The 21560-nt window shown below is 37.3% G+C and overlaps 1 protein-coding gene across 1 annotated transcript; it reads right to left on the bottom strand.

Moving 5' to 3' along the window:
- Nucleotides 1-778: 778 nt before the first annotated feature.
- On the bottom strand, nucleotides 779-11964 carry LOC140139748 (protein SpAN-like). The gene is made up of 10 exons (XM_072161458.1): nucleotides 11746-11964; nucleotides 10511-10730; nucleotides 9926-10040; nucleotides 8463-8529; nucleotides 7535-7738; nucleotides 7066-7204; nucleotides 6592-6711; nucleotides 4538-4635; nucleotides 3511-3632; nucleotides 779-2075 (listed from the first exon to the last, which is right to left on the bottom strand). The coding sequence occupies exons 1-10, from the start codon at nucleotides 11839-11841 to the stop codon at nucleotides 1946-1948; spliced, it is 1311 nt and encodes a 436-aa protein (XP_072017559.1). The 5' UTR covers nucleotides 11842-11964; the 3' UTR covers nucleotides 779-1945.
- Nucleotides 11965-21560: the final 9596 nt, after the last annotated feature.

The raw sequence follows: 21560 nt of genomic DNA, 5'->3' as shown, positions 1-21560 counted from the left end.
TGCTACATACACTTTAAGAATATGTCATTAGATTTATATAATTTACTTCGAGGACTGTTATATATCAAAATTTGAAAAATATCAAATTTTATAATTTGTCATAAAATTTGTATTATATTGTGATTTTCAAAAATGAAAATTATTTGATATCAGAAAGACATGCTTCGTATTCAGAATGCAATTCGATAGGTCTGAGGTGCTCTCATGTCCCACAAAAAATACTGTCGAAACGCAATAAACGCTCATTTTAGATCCCTTAAGTTATCGATGAATACGACCTTCGTACACATTTTACACCGTAACACAGAATACAATTTAGGGAATTTACGGCTCGTTTGTGCTGCCGGGTCACAAATGCATTATTTGATCCAAAAAAGTGGATTTTACATGGTAAATCATGGATTTTTTTCAATTTAAGAAATTTGAGATAAAAGTATACCAATGTATTGATATGAATGTGTACATCAAAAAGTGAATCATGGCAACTTCCAAAAAAAACTAATGTTTTTGACGTAGCCTATGACCTCTTAAAAAATCGGGTTTTTTTTTTCAATTTTTTATTGTTTACTTGCAATACACAGGGTTTTATTGCAATCAATATTATTTATACGAACTGGTACAACACTTTTAGGATGATTGGAGAAGTCATAGCTTGATCAGTTACCATAGCAACGGCATTTCCTGCCATTTGTCAGTTGATTTTGATGGCAAAACTGACATAAACGATCTTTTTGTTTTGTTTTTTGTTGACCTTCGATTTTCATGAAGTCATATCAAAAAACTTCGGTTCAAGCACTTTCATATTCATATCAATACATTGGTATACTTTTTTTATTTCAAATATCTTAAATATTTTGTTAAAATTCCATTTTTTACTTGTAAAATTAACTTTTTTGGTCAAAATTGAACAAAGAGATCAAAATAATGATTTTCACCCAAAACATTGCATCAAGATAAGATATCAATTTTTTTGTTAACGAATATTGAATTTCGACAGCAAATATGACTTTTATTTATTTACTTTAATTTGTTCACTTTCACTTTCATCTTGGCAGTTCTGGTAAAAAAGGAAACAAAACCATAAAAACTGCATTTTTCAACCCAAATATCTAAGGTCACGTCACTTTTCAGAAATGCCAGCCGGGTTATACAGAAATATCAGCCTCTAATGGTTAATTCTAACCCGGATGGCACCTTTGTCTGAAAATGATGAGCAAAAATCTTTAAAAAAGCTTAAATCATTTGACATATGAATGATGTATATAGAAACCAAAATAAAAATAAAAAATTCAAATTAGATCTCAGTAATCTTACCCCATATGAAACTTTTTTGATGAAATTACAAATTTTCTTTTACCCGATATTCAAAGTGAGGTGCAAAATATGAAACTATGGGCTAATCCATTTAAAATCTACTCTCCCCCCTGTGGAAAATTTTGGAAATATCTTCCACGGGGGAGAATGATTTTCAAATGGTATGAACACATTGGGCAGCTCCATTTGAATATCATAAACCCCCTGAGAAACATTCAACCTGAATCTTCCACAGAGGGAGGGTGAGTTTCAAATAGAGTTGGTTATTGTGCTAATCCATTTGAAATTCATACTCCCCCTGTGGAAGGTATTTCCAAAATCTTCCACAGGGGGAGTGTGGGTTTTAAATGGAATGGCCCTATTCACCCAGTAATGTTACGCCATTACAGAAACGGCGTGATGTACACTTATTGTTATCCCATAATTATTATGAAATTAAATTAAATCTGCTTGCATTGGCGGTTTCAGCTAACACGACTAAGAGTTCTGCGTAACCGTTTTATAATGTGCTGTAAATCCACGCCCTTTACCTGATCGGTTACTTTTGAAAAACAGTTTCATTTCATGGTGACGTTGGTGGTTGTGTACTTGGTGGTTGTGTGTTCGGGAACTGCTGTAGTGTTGTCGGTTCTTATGTCGGTACACCAATGACCCAACTTGCTTTAAAACCACCCGCATTTACAGAATAATCAGCTGCGAATTCAACAACCATTTTACTTCCCGTTGACGTAACTGATCCTGGAGAATTGACACCACAGTATCTGTTGGATATAGAAGGACAATTTATTACTAACCCTGCATTTAGAGAATAAACGATAGGAATTTTTATTTTGCCTATCCTCTACCGTGTGATAGACGACAGGCAGGTCCAATATTTTGAGTAGTGGATGCCGGCGTAGCCGGTATCCACTACGATAAAAATATTGGACCTTGTAAATATACAAAATATTGGACCTTGCAAAATAAAAATTCCTATCGTTTATTCTCATTCTTAGTTAGTTAAATATCATTTTAATAACTGTAAATTATTTTTTAAAGCAAAAATTAAGTTACCGTCATAAAAACTCCCCTTTTTCTAAAATGAACGAAACTTGTTTACAACTTCACATCTTTTGTTGCGCCTACTGCTAGCGCGTGCGAATATTCCGCACTGTAGACTACCAATATCGCGCTGTATAAATATCAGTAATTCCATAGGAACTAGTCCATGCCTTCTCAACTGGCGGCGCGCGCGCCACTTGTGGCGCTTGGAGTTAGTCGAAGTGGCGCACGAAGTGGCGCACGGTAAACTTACTAATTTTTTCACATACATTTTTAACAAAAAAGGTGTGAACATACCATACCTGAGCCTTTAGAAAGCTCTAAAATCTCAGAGCTTCCGGAGGCGCTGCCCCATGGACCCCCGCGATCGGGCCTTTTACACTGGACCCCTTCAGGGGCCATAAGGCGGGCCCCTGGACCCCACCAGCTATGGATGTGGTCACGCACCCGCTCCATCGCAAAATCCCCCCTTAACATATTGGCACTTCATGATCACTAAAAATTTCCCAGTTGGCACTTCAAATAAACTAGTTGAGAAGGCCTGAACTAGTCACCTTTGCAAGAAACATTTATGTGTTCTTTTTGCATGAACGTTTGAAAGGGACGACATTTTTTGTTATACGTAAGTTTTAAAGAATTCAATTTTCCAAATATATCAGGTCACCTTCTTTCAGTAAGACACACTGACGGTGAATGGCTTATGTTTTTTAAACATTTAGGTCCGTATGCACAAAAGAGTTCCGGGTGTAAACTTAGCCCTGGTGGAATTTAGTTCCATCAGCAATGGTCCTTCACTATTATTTCCTTCTAATAGTAGCTAGCAAATTTTACAGATTTTAATGCAAAGTTCAACAATAATAAAAAATAACTTCGGCAAATGTAAAGGAAAATGTCCTTTCTCTTGAGACTAATTTTCACTTCCACTTAGACTAACAGGTCTAACTTGTAACTTCCCACAAAGGACATTTACACATTTTCCACACCCCCTCCCCCTTCCGTCTTTGCATCACCTTTCCGCTTCTATTTTTCTTCCATCTTTCCTCCTTGTCTTGCCTCGGTTGTGCAAGCGGGAGTCGCCCACCCGGTACTACGCCGCCGACACTACCTATTGTTTTTGAGAACCTTTGTGTTATCTTCTAGCTGTGTATTACTTACTTGAGACCTCCGTTGGTAAATGGTGCCTCTGTACGGATTTGCACCCAATCGTAGTCGCATGTTGAATGTCCCTCTAACGAAAACGTCTCGAATGATAAAGTTATGGTGGATCCTTCAGAACCCTGTATTTAAAAAGCAAATACTCAATGTACATTACATGATCTAAATCATGATTATCTATACAGGGTGTCGCATAAAAAGCGGACCCTAACGAATGTGGTGATACACGCGACTTCAACAATCATTCGGTGTTTCTATATTATGAAAGCCACATATATTAGATATCATTAGCAAAAAAAAAGGATCTCATTTGATGATGAGACCTTGCCTGTACCTGGAGATAGCTTGAACCAAGCACACCGACATCGCCTGGTTAATAATTACAGCAGAGACACTAAAATCAATACCCGGGATCGATACACGTGAATGTGCTATGCACGATTTGATATTCAGACGATAAATCTTTGGATACCGGGGTGGAAAATGATGAATATCTCCCGTAATTTTTTTATTCTAAAGAGGCCATATTTTTTGCTTGTGTTTGAATATGTGTTGAAAGGATATGATAGTCGTTAGCTTGCGTATTGCGAAAGAAATGTACGTATTGAGCTCAAAAACTAACAAAAATTCTTGATTTTATATGTGCCGAACTACAGCGCAGCGTAGGCCACTCGTGGAGGCAGTATAAAAGCAGATGACCCCATGGCGTATACCATGCTCACTCACACACAGAGAGGTCAGTCACCGGGCTATTGTCAGTAGCCTTAGTCGGACATTCCTCATTATGCGTCTCAAAACTACTAAACAGGTCGGAACAAAATGCCCATGCGTGGCTGTGGATTCAACCTACCATGGCGATTTCTGCCATGAAGATGTCGGGGCGATAACACTATGCCCCGGAGCGTGAACAACCTGACATTTGTGGGTTGTGAGAAAAGTGGACAGAAACAGGAATCATGCATGTATTGAATTGAATAGAATGCAGCAATAAACAGATAAAGCATTTACATTTGTTGTAGTCTCTTACTTTTATATACCAAAGACACTTATCGTCGTTGCCATAATTTCCAGGATAATTTGGGCTTTCGATGACACCGGTGATGTCGGTTACTTCTTTGATGCATCCTGTAAATATATGTACGTATTAACAAAATCGTCAGCATTTACTAAACATCTTTGTTTCAAATGGACATTTTATTGTGAAATTTCAGTGTACAAGGAATACATTAAAAATATTCCACATAGCCCCCGCATGAAAAGTATTTAATTATCTTTGTAATCACTCAAAAAGCATTTTGTGTGAATTTTACATCCTACCTAGGTGCTATTAAATTTTTATGAGCCTTTTTATTTTACATGTAAAGTCTATGGGAGTGACGATTAGAAATGGACGGGCCATTTTAGACACTAAAATGCCCATAAATAAAGAATAGCACTTAGTTCGGATGTAAAATTCACACACAATGCTACCTGAGTGAGTACAAACATAATTAAATACATTTCATTCGGGGGCTATAGCAAAAACAAAAATGTCCTATGTATACCTTAATGGTTATGGATGGAACAAAGGTGTAAAGATGTCTTAAAATCGAGACACTGAATTAAAATTCAAAACGATATTCTTACACGCGAGCCCAGATTAGTCAATGGACATTTTACTGTTTCATATAGGTGCTACAGCAACAAGACCTTCCTCTACGCCCGCCTCTCCCGGGGGGTCACTCACTACTTGACTTGCTACGCACCCGTGTCCAAGAAAAATGTCTAAAAGGGTATGTTTTTTACCACACAGTGGCGTCGACGTCTTTTTGAAAAAGGGGTACTTTTCAGATGGCATCACCATTTAGGGGTCCTTTTTCAGCCAAATCCTTAGACGTTTAGGGTTAGTAATATTATTGTTTGAGTGAATTTGCACTAATTTGATAACAATCACCACCTTTTAATTGATTCTTGTTACTTTTTTGCATGTTTTTTTTCAGTATCTATATGTCTGCAACATCAAAAACACACCTTGGGTATCAAATTAGCTAATTTCCCTGTTTACGCCACTTAAGGTATCAATATAGATATTTACAAGTTGACGCCATTTAGGGTATGGTTTTTGCATGTGCTACGCCATTTAGGTTAGGATTTTGCATGTGTTTCGCCATTAAGGGGTGCAATTTGCTTATGTGAAAATTCGCCATTAAGGGTTCATTTCAGAGGTGTTCGGACGCGGGTGGGAGGCACTTTTGTGTGAGAGTGACCCCCCCGGGCCGCCTCTACGTCACCATGTATATGTGCTATATACAGCAACAAGACCATGCTCTACGACTTCATTGCCTCCTCCATAGTGAGCCTTTTCTTTATCTTTGACTGCAAATTGAATTTGAGCTTTATCACCATTAAGTTGGTACTACACCCCCTGATAAATGTGATTAGTTTTGCATTTTTCTCAAAAACAATAACTACACACTGGTAACAAAAGTTATGTATATTATAGGGGCAATCCAATTTCTTCACTGAAATTTTAGTGATTCAAGACAAGTGGTTTATTATATATGTCAAGAAATGAGATACATTCTATCGGTACCTCTTTTCTTATCCGATAATTGGGGATTGCTGAGCTTGATGGGCTATAGGCCTATGTTTTATTTTTGGAATGATGCTCCTAGAGCATTCTCATTCGCATCATTGTACGACAACAAAAGACATGCTCCCAACGCATATTTGATATAATTTGTTAAACTATACTTAATGGGAAATTTAAGCAGTGCAGTATTTCAAAATCAGAAAACTGATATAATACACCATGCTCCTGGAGCATTTTCATCCATACTGTACGACAACATAAACATGCTCCAGGAGCAAATTTGTTAAACTACTTAATTGACAACTTTAGCAGTGCAGTATTTCAAAATTCAGACTGGTATATGATACATGATTTCATAATGCTAACCTTTTATTTTGACTGCCGAGAACATTTTATCATGCCATGAACACATTTTGTTGCACGTCTCATGTACGCAAGATATCACTCAATAATGAATGTGGGTGGATATTATCTTTTCCACAAAATGTTACCAACAGGGTTCTACTCACCTGTAACTTCGACTACAACCTCGCACGTTGTACCAGAATATCCAGGTGGGCATATACATGTGCAATCAGGTCCTAAGAACCCATCGTGTAGACACGTAATGGAAACCTGGTTACAAGCGTCTAGACGGGAGAAAACGAAGAACGGTAAAACAAGAGTTTGGCCGATTATGTTTTTTGGAAATACAAATGGTTGTAATCAGTTTAAGATAAAGACATTTATACCTAATTACCTTTCCCGGCTATGCCCCCGGCTATGCCAAGAGATGCCGTCGCACATAAACGTTGCAAAAACACATAACACGTAACACCGGCAATCAAACCGGCAACCTTCGACCCATATGAGTACATGTATAAACAAATGTAAAGTGATGCGTGTTGTCGACTGCTAGCCTTACATTTTATTAGTCACTGCCTAGTGCAAATTCTTTTATCCCGGTTTTTTATCCGTTTATAGTTATAAAATGTAACTGTTACCGCCAAATCCACCACACTCGTAAACAGCGTTTGCAAGTTTGATATCTGCAAATGAAAGGCCTGTATCCCTATCCCCCATCTGAAACTGATCAATTGGTGAGTCCGCCGTAATTGTGGGTTCGTCGTTTTTACTGAAATACTGGAATTAAAAAGAAAAAAAAACAGGGACGCTTTAAATGAAATGATTTTAAGTTTGCAAAGATGTTCGCAGGGTTTGCTGTTCAATACCACATGTACCGCAGAGTGGAAAAGTAATAGGCAATGGTATTGCAAATAACGGTAAAACTACATCAGCAGTTTTATATAGGCCGAATATAAAAATGGCTTTGTCATGTGTACTGCATCGTTTTCCCAATTTTACCAACTTGGCCATAAATGAATTTTCTAATGCTGCTAAAAATCTAAACATTGAATGTACCAATTAACCAGATAAAAGCAACGAAATCAGTAAGATTATATGTGTACTTACGTAAGGACCGTAGTGCATCACGGAACCGTAATCATACGGTATTTGATGGGTAACGATGTCGGACCACAAGTATTTCTTGAAATTGTCTTCCTTTCCTTCTTTAATATTCTCAACATGAACTTTCACGTAATCATCACGGTCCGGCCTGGTTTGCTCATGGTGAAATCCAAGTGAGTGTCCAATCTCGTGAACTACTGTACCGAGCTAGAATTATAACATCATCATATTCATCATCATCATCATCATTATCATCATCATCATCATCATCATCATCATCATCATCATCATCATCATCATCATCATCATCATCATCTTATCATCATCATCATTATCATTATCATCATCATCACCATCATCATCATCATCATCATCATCATCATCATCACCATCACCATCACCACCACCACCATCATCATCATCATCATCATCATCATCATCATCATCTTTATCATCGTCGACATCATCATCTTCGTCATCATCATCATCGTCGTTTTCTTTATTGTCATCAACATTATTATCATCATCGTCAGTATCATCGTCATCATCATTATCATCGTTATATTCGTCGTCATTGTCATCTTTGTCGTCGTTGTAATCACCATCATCATATCAATGATTTTGCTATTATACTGTATGTTGAAACTTGTTGAGTCCAAGTTGATGTAATTGTCAGTTTTGACAAGTCTTTAAAAACATGATGAATTCTGAATAGCCGAATAACCAGTGGCGTAGCCATGATGATTTTAGTGTTGGGCAAAGCCAAATTTGTGTCCCATTTGTCAATATTTTGTCCGAATTCTAGTAATTTTATGACACTTTACTCTTTGCTCTTTATCCTTAAACAAAATTCTGAGGGGGGAGGGTGGCTGCCCGGCTTCTATATGGCTACGCCCCTGCGAATAGCTATAATCCAGTAATATATACGTACACCTGTGCATCCGTCACCAATAGATATATTTTGAGACCCAAAAATTCGACCGACGTAAGACCAACATCTGCGAAACATTATCATTATCATTAATGTATCATTTTCGTTTAAGGTGAGTCGGATGACAGGAAAAACGGCATATTTCATAATATTATTACATTTGTATTATATAAATGAGTCAAAGATGCCAATAATTGCATTTATATTTCCATAGGTCTTTTTGTTCTTGAGTTAAGGCCACTATAATCAAAACGAACGTTTTTGGGCGGTTTCCCCTCCCCGAGAAAAATCAAGTACACGGGAAGGAAATGACGCCCATTATATCAAACCCTGTGATCTCCTTTATAGATCACATTCAATTTCTCTTGTGTGTCAGCTTTATTTGTCTCAATATTTGTCATGTTTATACGCGTGAAGAAATGAAGAAAAGAACCAATCATGACAGCAGTAAACCAATAACTAAAATAAGTCTATTTCTGTATTTCAAACCCGGTGGTACTTTTAGTTTGGTGTTGGGTATAGGGACTTGCCGCTAATAATTTGAAATTGAACCCATCGATATGCCCATTTTGCTTCTATCGATACACCAAATATCAAAATTTGGGCCAAATAAAACACAAATTGTCTTAGTTTTTGACCTTTCCCCCACATTGTTGGATGCAAAATCAGAAGAAATCGTCGGCCTTATCACATACTGACTTATTTACAAAATACGCATTTCGAGAAAATCGAATTTGAAAATTTAGCGATTTTTATTTGCTGTATAATCTTGATTTAAACATTGTGTCGATTAAAACCTGGTTATTGAATAATGCAAATATACCATATTTTCAATGTCATTGATTATCACTATCAGAAAATATCTTATTCTGCAAAAAATCAATACGTCGTGCAAATACGTCACTATGTGAAACAGTTGCACAAATACGTCACTATGTGAAAAAGACAAAACAGCAATTTCACCGTGCAATGACAAAGTCGCGCAAATATGTCCGCAAATACGTCACTATGTGAAACGACAAATTCTTCAAATTGCAGATACAACAAACTGGGCTTGCGCAGTATAGGTGATCAGTAAATACGTCGGTATGTGATACAGACATTTCAAGGTTTTGAAATAATCATATCCAAATACTACGTCTAGAACATTATATGTGTCAATTTATCAGTTAGTTGAACATCATTTATTTCATAAAAATGTATTTTTCGCACCAACGTAGAGCCAATAGCTCTTTAACGTGATCAACGATCGCTTGTGACGACGAGTTGTATCCGCGTTTATTATTGTTCAGCTGTTATAGTATATTTATTCAACACGTTCAAGAGTGTTCAAGAGTTTCTCCTGTTTAAGCATTTATAGAACTGGCTAAATGTCAAGTTTGAGCTAATTCCGAAACCGCATATAATGACTGTAAAAGCAAGTTTATATTCTGTATAGCTGAGACTTCTGACAACTGACTTACCCGTCATCTTTGATGAAATTAATGAAGTTTGTTTCTTCCGTTCGTTCGTGAAATCTAACACAGGTATGCTCCTCCCAGTGGGACATGGCTGCCCGTATTGCATTCGTGTCAGGAGCTTCAAATAATATATATTATGTTTCGATGTCAGCATGGTCATAACACCTATGAGCGTATGTCATTTGCAAAAATTGATATTGATGATATAGAAAACGAACGTACACATATAAGTCTACCTCACAGCTCGCCAAACTTCACCAGGCAGTAATTGTTCGCCGACTTTACGGTCAACACAAGGTGGATTAGTTTGACGACTCTGGATGTTGCATTTGTGTCCGGACATTAAGTAGTGCATTTTTCTTATACCTGACAGGGCTACAGCCCCATCACTGACCCTAACACCACACGTCGCTATCAAAACCCCACACACCCCATGCAACACACTCACCACCCAGGCTCACCACTCCCCGACAGTCCCACATAATACTACTCAAACTAGGGCTACTCGACATCTTTGATACATGATCAATGCATTTTTACCCATTTCTGCAGTGCCGATGAGTAATTATTTTCATCTTTGCTTCTTACCTGATGAACCTGATATGCTGAATGGAACACTAGCCCCTGGCCATCGATATTGTAGTGCTGCAGTAGCTTTTCTTTTGCTGAGCATCATTCCGTTCAATGGCTGTCCCATTGCCTCCTCTATTTCAGCGCGCTGTTTTGAGGTAAGTTTCATATCTGATTGAAACGTCCCAGGAGATTCCTTTTCTTCTGGCGGTTCTGGTTTGCTGAATGGTCCACGAAACTATATTTGAATAGGCGATAATGATGAAAACAAAAATAGACAGGAAAGTTGAGAAATGTCTCAAAAGTTACACTACCAATCATATGACAGTTAAGTTATATTTTGAATAGAAAACGTGTGTGCAATTTATATGATATTAAACTCCTAAAACTCGACATATTTTCCTTCAATATTACAAGACTCGAAATTCTGAAGAAAATATAATCTTATCCAGGATGTGGCTGTGCAATGAGCCATGGGAGGGAAGCAAATAATGTATGATCTCTGGTACGAGCTTAATTTGTGATTTTTTTTTGCTGTAATTTATAAAATGTTTGCACACTTTAAGACTCAGTCAAATTTCGGTGTGTTTATAGATCAAAAACGTTTAAATGTCGCATTATATAAAAGGCTTTTAATGGCTTTTTGACGTTTTAATAACATTCAAAAAACGTTTTTTGAAAACTTAATACCAAACATTCTAACAGGATTAAGTGTTGGCAAAATAGTTTGACAAAATGTTTGCCAAGAAATATTTTACAATAACATGACTACATTTTTAAATGTTGTTGTAGTGTTTTTTCATATAAAACGTTTAAAAATCCTTTCTTAACCTTTATATATAACCCGACAATTAAATGTTAATTTCAATAACATGTAAATGACGTTTTTACCAAACGCGTTTATAACACACGTTTAAGCCTTGAAAACATTAATGTGTATTTGTTGGGAACACATTAAATTTGAAATAAAGTCGCATACGACCCCAGGATTACTAGCTATTACGACATTAAGTCACAAATGGGGGAGGATTTTTTGGCAGGCCGAGAGGTGGGGTTCCAGAATAATTGGCAGGGGGCAAGCAATTTTTACAAGTAGTGCCGATATTCATAATAGGCCTAAATGAAATCGGTATTTTTTCACACGCGCTCTGCCACGTCTCTCTTCGCTTTGTATTTAAAATTATTCTTTTATAAATAAAAAATGCTTTAAAAACTGATTTCAGCTAGCTTGAAACTATCAGCTAGCTTCTTACCTTTCTATTCGGACCCGGCCTTCCGGGCTTAGCTCCCGGTCTAGCTGCTGCCATACTGAAGATCGCCAACACTATAGAGAATACTAACAAACGCATGTTTTATTTCGTTTTTATTTTGTCTGCATCCGTTGATTTGAGGATTTCACCCAAGAAGTTGCACAAAATAATCTTGGTATTGCTTATAAATCCTAACGATTTTTATCATGCGTCCACACCAGGTCAATAACAGGCGGGAAACTAAACAATAGAAATACGCCCTGGATCAAATCACGTGTATCTGCTCCCCGGTATCTGCTATTACAATGTACACTAATTGCCAGTTACAAAATAGAGTTGACTTTCCAATATTTCCTTTTAACCAATCAGCGTGTTTATAGTGGGAACAGACATACGGTACATTGGCGTATAAATTCTATCCACCGGCGGACTGCTTCCCCTGTGGTGCTGTAAAGTTAGTGAACTAGCGGGGTGCAGGGGGCAGCGCCCCCTGGTGGGTTTTGCAAGGGGGCAGCGCAACCCCTTTCCTAGGGAAGTTTTGCATTTCTGAACTTAATTCGCGCGATTTGGTGCATTACCAACATTATTTCTATTAAAACCTATTGTTTGGCTTGCACTTGAATCACGGTTGTTTGATGTGATCATTTATTAATTTTTCTAACAAAACATTATCATAATGTTCAAACATAGACCTGAATAATACCAACAACTATCACACTAATAGACTGTATATACACATATATTTTATGGCAATTTTTATCGTATATTTTCGTTTCTATTTCAAATTATTCATCTTTTTATGTTTTTTTGTGGTCATTTTAATTCTATAAACTGTACATTTGAGGGCGCTATTTACATATATTTTAAATTTAAATTAGCCAAATAATATGAGTTATACCTTACATTTCTTGATAAAAAAAGGGTTAGTCTATTTGCTGGTGTTCGAATTCCATTTTGCAAGTGTCTACCCCTTGCAAAATTCAGATGCAAACAAGATTTTAGATAAATAGCGCAATCATTGTTCAACTTTTCTTTAAAATGACTCAATTTTACAATTTCTTTGAATCCCTCATAGATTGCAAAATCTAAACTTATTTCCTTATTGTTTTCCTTGGATATTTTTACTCTGAAAGTACACTTTTTTGATGGGGGTGCGTCGCACCAGAGCGGCACCACCTGCACCAACCCCCATTTTTGTTTGGTGGATTTGGGCCTCCACCCTATACAGGCTTGCCCCCGCTGGAAAAATCCCAGCTACGCCACTGCTGAAAGTATACGGTAAGCTTCAGTCTACATTGAGAACCCAGCCTGTACATTGAAATCAAAAACTGAAACAATTCTGTTTTTCTAAAGTCATTAACATTGTTCTGCGTAGCCACTTATATCGTACTTTCTTAAACTAAGCCTGAGCCCTTCGGCCATTCTCTCGTAAGTATGAAACATGACGGTACTAAAATGATGTCGCTAGCTGTGTACCATACATCGATATCCTTCTCATCCGAAGGATATTGGCGCGAGATATTTGCCTTTATACATTGGTTTCTATAAAACCTAGTATAAGGCTAGCACTTGAATATTTGTGTTGAAAGAATTTGGTAAGCTTTAGTCTGCCCATTGAAAACCTAACCTGCGCATTGAAAGCAATTGAAATCAAAAATTGTCTTATACTTAGCCCTAGTCCCTCGGTCATTCTCTCGAAAGTATTAAACATGACGGAACAAAATGGTCAGCGATGAGCCATTGTAGTCATTGTATTGTATAGTCCGTTGTCTGAGGCCTATCCCGTTTGCGTGAGAGGTCCCCTAAGTTACTTCTAGGATATGTGGTAGACCAAAAGACTTGATAAAAAAGTGTCGGTAGACTTTGTGTAACCCGGCAATAACTCCGCTAGAGGGCGTTTTCAAAATGGCTGCCAAATCCCATTGAATTACGTGCTAAGGCTTAAAATAATGCACTACTGAATACAAACTTTATTAATGGATTACGTGCTATGACTCAATAAAGACTATAATGGGGGCGTATATTTAGAGGGCGCTTTTCAAAATGGCTGCCAAATCCCATTAAAATACGTGTTAAGGCTTAAAACAAGTACAAATTATTGCAAACTACTAATACAAAGTATTATTGTTGTCAAGATATCGAACACCATCATACTGGCGGGCTCCTTTGTTCAAAGGAAACGTTAATAATGCACAATGATGCGTAATATGTACAAGATAATTTGTATTTAATATCTACAGAAAATAATTATTGCCTAAACGGACTAATTATGCAAATGTTTTATATTGCAATTCTGGTAGTATTCAAAAACTAATTTATTTTATGCATTTTTACAACGTTTGGTTTGCTAAAACGACCCGCTTATTTTGACGGGTTGTGCATAAGTGAGGGTCCTCATAAATTAACAATTTCAATTGTTCAAAGATACAATTTCTGGATTTGGGAAAATTGTTCTGATATTATCAAATGTTATTTACTTGCTGTACTCAAAGAAACAGCGTGTTTTCAACCAGTACAACAAGGAATCCGCATAGTTGTTTGTGTACTAGTGTATAACATTTGACCACAGGAAAGGGACATTCAAAATATCTGAGTACCACTTTTAATTATAATCCATCCAACCAATTTCATGATCATTCGCTTAAGGGCTGGGGTATGAACGTTTGGACAGTATTTATTTTGGGACATTAGAGCACATCAGATATATCGAATTGCATTCTGAATACGAAGAATGGCCTTCTGATATCAAATAATTTTGATTTTTGAAATTCGCAATTTAATACACATTTTATGGCAAATCATTAAAATTTATATTTTGATATTTAACAGTACTTGAAGTAAATTTTATAAATCTGATGATTTATACTTAAAGTGTATGTAGGTGGGATGAAAAGCCGACGATCAATTGAAAATTTTGACCTTTCGTATTGAAGATATGGATTTTTTTTCCAAAACACCAAAAAAAATTAGGTCTTTTTGGGAAAAAAATCCATATCTTCAATATGAAAGGTCAAACTTTTCAATTGACCGTCGGCTTTTCCTCCCTGCTACATACACTTTAAGAATATATCATTAGATTTCTATAATTTACTTCGAGGACTGTAATATCAAAATTTGAAAAATATCAAATTTTTATAATTTGTCATAGAATTTGTATTATATTGTGATTTTCAAAAAATGAAAATTATTTGATATCAGAAAGACATGCTTCGTATTCAGAATGCAATTCGATAGGTCTAAGGTGCTCTCATGTCCCACAAAAAATACTGTCGAAACGCAATAAACGCTCATTTTAGATCCCTTAAATGGATAGGTTGTTTTGATATTGAAGTGATGTATATTTATAATGTAGTTTTGCTTTACTTTTAAAAAAAGAGTGCTCACAAATTGATATGTACGTGTTAAGATTTAAAACAAGTACAAATTAATGCAAACTGTTAATACAAAATATTATCGTTGTCAAGTTGCCGTACATCATCATACTGGCGGGCTCCTTTGTTCAAAGGAATGGATAAAATGCAGCACAATGATGCGTAATAAGATAAATTTGTATTTAAAATCTACAGAAAATAATTAGGGGGATGCCATTTTTTCGGCAAGGGGGTCATGAATATGTCGGTGACGGAGTAAATGTTTTATGACTCCCCTATCGCGGGTAAAACATTTTATGACCCCCCTACTATCTTGGAGCTTCTTGGGTCGAACATTTTATGACCCCCCCCTTCCGCCTATACAGATTCCAGACCAATTATTCATTGCCGGAACAAAGGCGAGAGCGCAACAACACTTTAGAGCGAATAAAGTGTGCGGATTTTGATCGTGTGTGCAAGAATTTTGCATTATATAACGAAGATTGTGCGCACATTTTGATTTTAAATTAAAAGAATGCGGGCCTATAACTCCATATTTTGGGTGTTAAAATTATAACCCCCCCCCACACACACACACACACACACACACCACCACCACCACCACCACCAAGTATATTCATGACCCCTCCCCTCTTCCGAAGAAAATGACAACCCCCTTATTGCTTAAACGGGCTAATTATGCAAAGGTTTTATATTGCAGTTCGGGTAGTATTAAAAAACTAATTTATTTTTATGCATTTTACAACGTTTGGTTGCTAAAACGGCCCGCCTATTTTGATTTTTAATTTAAAATTATATTTTACACCTTTGGCATACTTGATTGTTCAAAATAAATGCGGGTCTAGCAATGTTGATGCTCAAATTACCAGTATGGAAAATATCGCAATTGAATAAGAAAAAGTTGTTGAATCTTTACAAGCATGACAATACAGCCTGCATTGATAGAGTTTAGGGCTTCTGGGCCGTTGTCTGAGACATATCCCGTGTGCATGAGAGGTTCCCTAAGTTACTATTTACAATTATTTAGTCGACCATCATGAGACTCGATAAAAATGAGGGTAAACTTTGCCTAATCCAACAATAACTCCGCTAGATGGTATTTTTTTCAAAACGGCTGTCAAATCCCATTGAATTACGTGTTAAGGCTCAAATTAAAAATTTTATTTTATTTATTTTATTTATAACATTCGGCCGAAGCCAGGCTAATCCCAATTACGTGCCCAATAGTGCTCAGAGGCTACTAAATTTAAGGGACGCCATCCGGATATGGCAGGGATATGGGAAGAGGTCCGATTTTAGATGCAGGAGGAAAACCGGAGCACCCGGAGAAAAACCTGCGAGGACGACCATGGATCGGCAACCAAACTCACATGTGGCGCCGCGGGGAATTGAACCCGGGCCACAGTGGTGAGAAGCGAGTGAGAAGACCACTACACTAACCCGCCCTCCCGTGTTATACCGCTTTCAATATTACGTGATGTGCTATAGGAAACCATTTCGCGTGTTTTTTTAGCAAAATCCTGACGGGTTCATACAAGCTGAGCCTTAAACACTCTGGCATTTGCAGAATTTGCAACGCGGAAGGCCTTTTTTCCGCAAATGTACCTAATACTAGCACATTTGGCACAGTTACATCAAAGCGTACTTAGAAACTGGTCTTAGAGCCAATTTCTGGCATTAGCAATTCCTCAACTTCTACAAACCCATAGACGAATCCAACAAGCCAAGTCATGGTCAGGATTTGGTCGGACATCTTTGGGTGGCCGCTAGCACCAACCTGGTGTTTTGAGCGTCCAATTGTGCAAATAAAAGCCGCCTAACACCTAGAGAAGATGCAAGGACGAGGAGGGTTAATTGAATAATAGCTAATAATATATAATAATGGAGATAATTCCGCAGGTAATCCCGTCGCATCGATTCATACATAGTCCTTTTGTTCGCAAGTACATCAATGCATAGATACCGCGTGTAGTTAATCCGATTATTATGTCACTTCAACAGCGAATAGACCATGTAGAAGCTTGTAAACTTTAATCATTCTTTTGTCTACCTGTGTTTTCGCGGAAGGTGTAAAACGGGTGATGGAATGCAGTTTAAAATTTCCGCCAAGGCCGAATCATTTCACATTTTGGGTGCATTGTAGCCGACGGCTACCCAACTAAAGGCTGCTAGTCAGGTGTAGGAATGCGTGGATTTGGATTCCTCTATAGAGTTGGGGTTTCAAATATTGCATATAAATGTATAATGCTCTTAGTTAAAATGTTAGTTGGAAAAACTTGAAAAATGTTTGTAGCCAAAGAAATAGCGCACTCATAGAAATTGTTCGTTGGCATTACTCAGTAAGTTGATGTAAGTCGTTGCGTCAACTTTCCGAATAATGCCAACGCGTACAATTTTGAGTAACGCTGACTCGATATCATTATGTTGGTCGCACTCATTTGCACTTGCTTTATTGAGTTGTTACAACTCAGAAAATGAAACTAGGTTAGCATAATTTTCTAGAGGTGTGCTATAGTATACAAAATTTTGCACTGATTACAAAAATAAATATTTCAATACTGCTAATTGTGCAGAAAATGATCCAATTACGTGAATTAAGTAACAAAGTACCAAATTGGAATAACTCAAAACAATAAGTACCAGTAACTTAATATGAACGAGTTACATCAACTTACATGTTGAGTTACAATAACTCAACTAATTGGTTCTTTGAACCTTGTTTATTTTTCTAAGTTCCGTGAACTTGAATTCAGAAGTTGGCATTACTTAAAAAGTTGACGCAACGACTTACATCAACTTTTTAAGTAATGCCAACAAAGTTGATTAGTTGACGGAACTTCTTTGAGCTTTTTCAGCATTTTTAAGTTCGGATAACTAAAATGAATTTTGTTTTGGCAACTTTTACACTATTTTTGAGTTGTCCAAACTTACTCCTTTTGAATTGCGCCAACAAGGCGAACAAGTCATTTCTATGAGTGCATGAGTTCAACCAGGACAACCATGATCCGCGTAGTTGTTTGAGTACTGTAAGTTTAAAACATGTGACCCCAGGGAGGGGGAGGCATTCGAAATTTCTGTGTACGTACCACTTTCAATTATAATTATAATATTTTAAGCTCCTTCCATTTTCAAGAAAAATTGTACATTGCAAATGCATACTAGGTTTTAGGAAGCTGCATCCAAATCTGTCATAACTGGTGTTAATCTATGTACTGCGTCAGTGAACCCCATTGCTCTTGATTAAGGTCATTGGTTGTGACCGTCGCCCACAACTACTCTTTCAGTAGGTGGAAACTTCTGGCATTAAATGATTTGGCGAAGTAGACCGTTTTGAGCTAGAAGATCTTCTTCCTTGCCACCATATGTGACCGTCCACGGCGAATAAGCCGTAAATTCCTCCCCCGGTCAATTTTGTTTTATTTCGTGTTTAAAAAATAAACATCATAAACTTAAAAATGGTATATCATTTGACTTCAAACGATATCCAGAAGCGGGGTTATGGTTTGTTAAACTTTGCTCCTTCAACAAAATTATAGCTTTTTACGTTTTTACATGTGTCTCTTTTTCCACATTGCTGGCAATATATATCAAACAGTCATAATTGGCGGTCATTTCAAATCATCCCCAAGTCAACGAGGTTTAAGAAAGTTCTCTCATTGTTAATTGTTGGTTATGCATATCTGTACAAAAATACAATGCCTGGTAACCCACCACTTGAACAGGATTTAGCAAAAGCAAACAAAGATCAGAGCTATTAAAAGTTCTATAGCCGGCCATATAAGGTAGAAGCTTATTATCCACTTCAACAATAGGATTATTGATTAGTTTTTGACTATCAAAATAAGACGGATGTCGGGCCAGCTTAAGTTATCAATCAACACGACCTTCGTACACATTTTACACCGTAACACAGAATACAATTTAGGGAATTTACGGCTCGTTTGTGCTGCCGGGTCACATATAAGAAGCCATCCTAGAGAAAGGCCAACTGCACTGTGTCGGTCATGTCATGAGTATGCCTGATGACAGAGCGTACCAAAAGCTGTGATGTATGGTGAACTCACAGAAGGAAAGAGAAAAACGTGGTGGGCAGAAACTTCGGTATAGAGATATTGTGAAGCATCATCTGAAGATAGCTAACATGGATGTTGAAACATGGGACAGGAAAGCTAGTGACCGGGTCAGTTGGGAAAACAGTGGAACGGAAGTGAAAGGAAAAGAAAATACATATAACTGAGGTCAAAGGTATAAATGGACCCCTAGCTCAGCTGACAGTAAAAAGTCTACGCTCCAACCTCAACACACAACGATGAAGAGGTGGGCAAACTGTACGAAGAAATAACTGAACTACTAAAGAACATAGCAAGACTCAATTCACAATAGTCATGGGTGACTTTAATGCCAAAATTGGAAAAAGAGAGGATGAAGAAGAATGCGCAATTGGAAAATTTGGGAGTGGAGAACGAAATGATAGGAGTGACCGACTCATCGAATTCTCAATCAGTAACAAGCTGAAAATAATGAACACTTTTTTCAAAAAAAGCCGGCAGGTAGGAAATGAACATGGAGAAGCCAAGGTGGAAGCACAAAGAACGAAATTGATTTCATTCTCATAGACAGTGCACACATCATTCAAGACGTATACAATCAACAAAGTGAACGTGGGTAGTGACCAGAATGAGCAAGTTAAAAATCAACACCAGACTAGAGGTATAAAAATTACTAAGACCAAAGCAGAGCAGCATCAATATATAGAAGTTGCAGGATAGCAAAAAAAAAAAAAAAAAAAAACATTTTGGCAGATGGATGTCCAGAAGAGAGGACTCTAGAATTATATAATGACCAGATAATGGAAACAACACAAAAACTGACCATGGATATTGCAGGAAAGAAATGGTGCCATTGTCAGAGCGAATCTGTTTCACTTGGTCTCTTCTGGACACAAATCGTCGTATGATATTTACGCAAGCATCGGTGTCCAGAGACGCTGCCTTTTCAATATGTATGGCTTTGGATGCCCGATTATTCAGCTGAAATCTTTTCAGGTCTCAAAATCGAACCAGCGTCAATTTTTATGACCCCCGCCTCTATCCCGGATTGGAAAATGTTCTGGTCCTTCTAAGTTCTGCTCCTTGTCCATGGGCCCCCGAGACTCTTGCTACGCCCATGCCCCCTCCTTATTTTTGGTGAAAACAAAATTATAATCCCTCTTTTTCTATATTGCTTACAACCAAACACTGGGACATAAGATTTCAAAATACAATAATAAATAAAACACATTGAAACAGATTTAGGGATTCAATCATGTTTCACCGTTGTTCATCACCGTTTAACAACGATGCGGCCGCGTCGTCTGCGTGGTTTACTTCGCGAGGGCAGCTTTAGCTGCCCGAGCGAAGTAAACCACGCAGACGCGCCGGACGCGAGTTGTTAAATGGTGATGAACAACGGTGAAACATGATTGAATCCCTTTCAACAACGAAAAGAAGCTAAAGATCGTATACTTCGCGAATATTTTACGAGGAAATGTCAGTAAATCATTGTCACTAAGTCTTACAAAAATTTCGATGATTTCTCTGTTAATATCAGCAATAAAACTAAAGAATAAAACGGCAAAGTTTAGCCGCTACCTGAAAAATACTGAATTTAACTTGTAAGCTTGCATACGCACAAAGGTTCCAGGCATGACGAATTTTACGCGCTCTCGCGTAACGAGTAGTCTCGCTCGCGTTCGCGTATACGCTACTGTAAAAGTGTGGATTCATCACGGATTAACAACGGTTGGCTCCTGTACAAAGGTATAGGAGGAGTTGTTGAAAGTGGTATAAGTATTTTGTTAATTTATTAATCCTTATATAAAACATAATATTCATTTATCCATATGTTGTTATTTTTCAATTATTATAATCTAAGTCGAATTATAGAAAATACAGATATAAATAATAAGCTGCACTTTCATTTGCATTTTATAGGCAGGTATGGAAACTTCCTGTAATGGTCAAAAAACGTACTCCATATAATCGACGTCGGATATTTGTTCAAAAAGTATTCGTTATTTTATCTGTTTCAATTCATTTTATCTTCTAAGGTAGTACAGTCAAAATAGTTTGCTGAGCTCGGCCAAGCTTTGCTGCCTTCACTGACGATTCAGCTTCACTAGAGCCTTCGATACTAACAAGCAAATAGTGCATATATAAACATGGGTCGATGACACAGCTATATCAATTTCCTTTTTATTCAGTAGGTACATAACGACCCTCTCATCAAATGTCCAGGTGGTCATTAAACAATGGGGTCGTTGTGTGCGGTCAATAGAAAGTTGATTGGGTGCCAATTACTTGTGAATAGAGGTTGTGCGTGAAATTATTGATTGGCTTCAAACAAAGGATTTGAACCAGTGTCCTTCACCGTAATCATGGCGCAGTGTAGTCCATTCAATCAAATGTT

The sequence above is a fragment of the Amphiura filiformis genome, chromosome 2, assembly GCF_039555335.1.
Source record: "Amphiura filiformis chromosome 2, Afil_fr2py, whole genome shotgun sequence".
NCBI lineage: Eukaryota > Metazoa > Echinodermata > Ophiuroidea > Amphilepidida > Amphiuridae > Amphiura > Amphiura filiformis.
This window is presented reverse-complemented; position numbering and strand designations above follow the sequence as displayed.

Coding starts and splice junctions, on each gene's coding strand:
- LOC140139748 (XM_072161458.1), bottom strand. CDS start 11,841: ATGCGTTTGTTAGTATTCTCTATAGTGTTGGCGATCTTCAGTATGGCA. Junction 7,205..7,534: donor TGATGCACTACGGTCCTTAC/GTAAGTACACAT, acceptor TTTTAATTCCAG/TATTTCAGTAAAAACGACGA. Junction 4,636..6,591: donor GGTTGTAGTCGAAGTTACAG/GTGAGTAGAACC, acceptor ATATATTTACAG/GATGCATCAAAGAAGTAACC.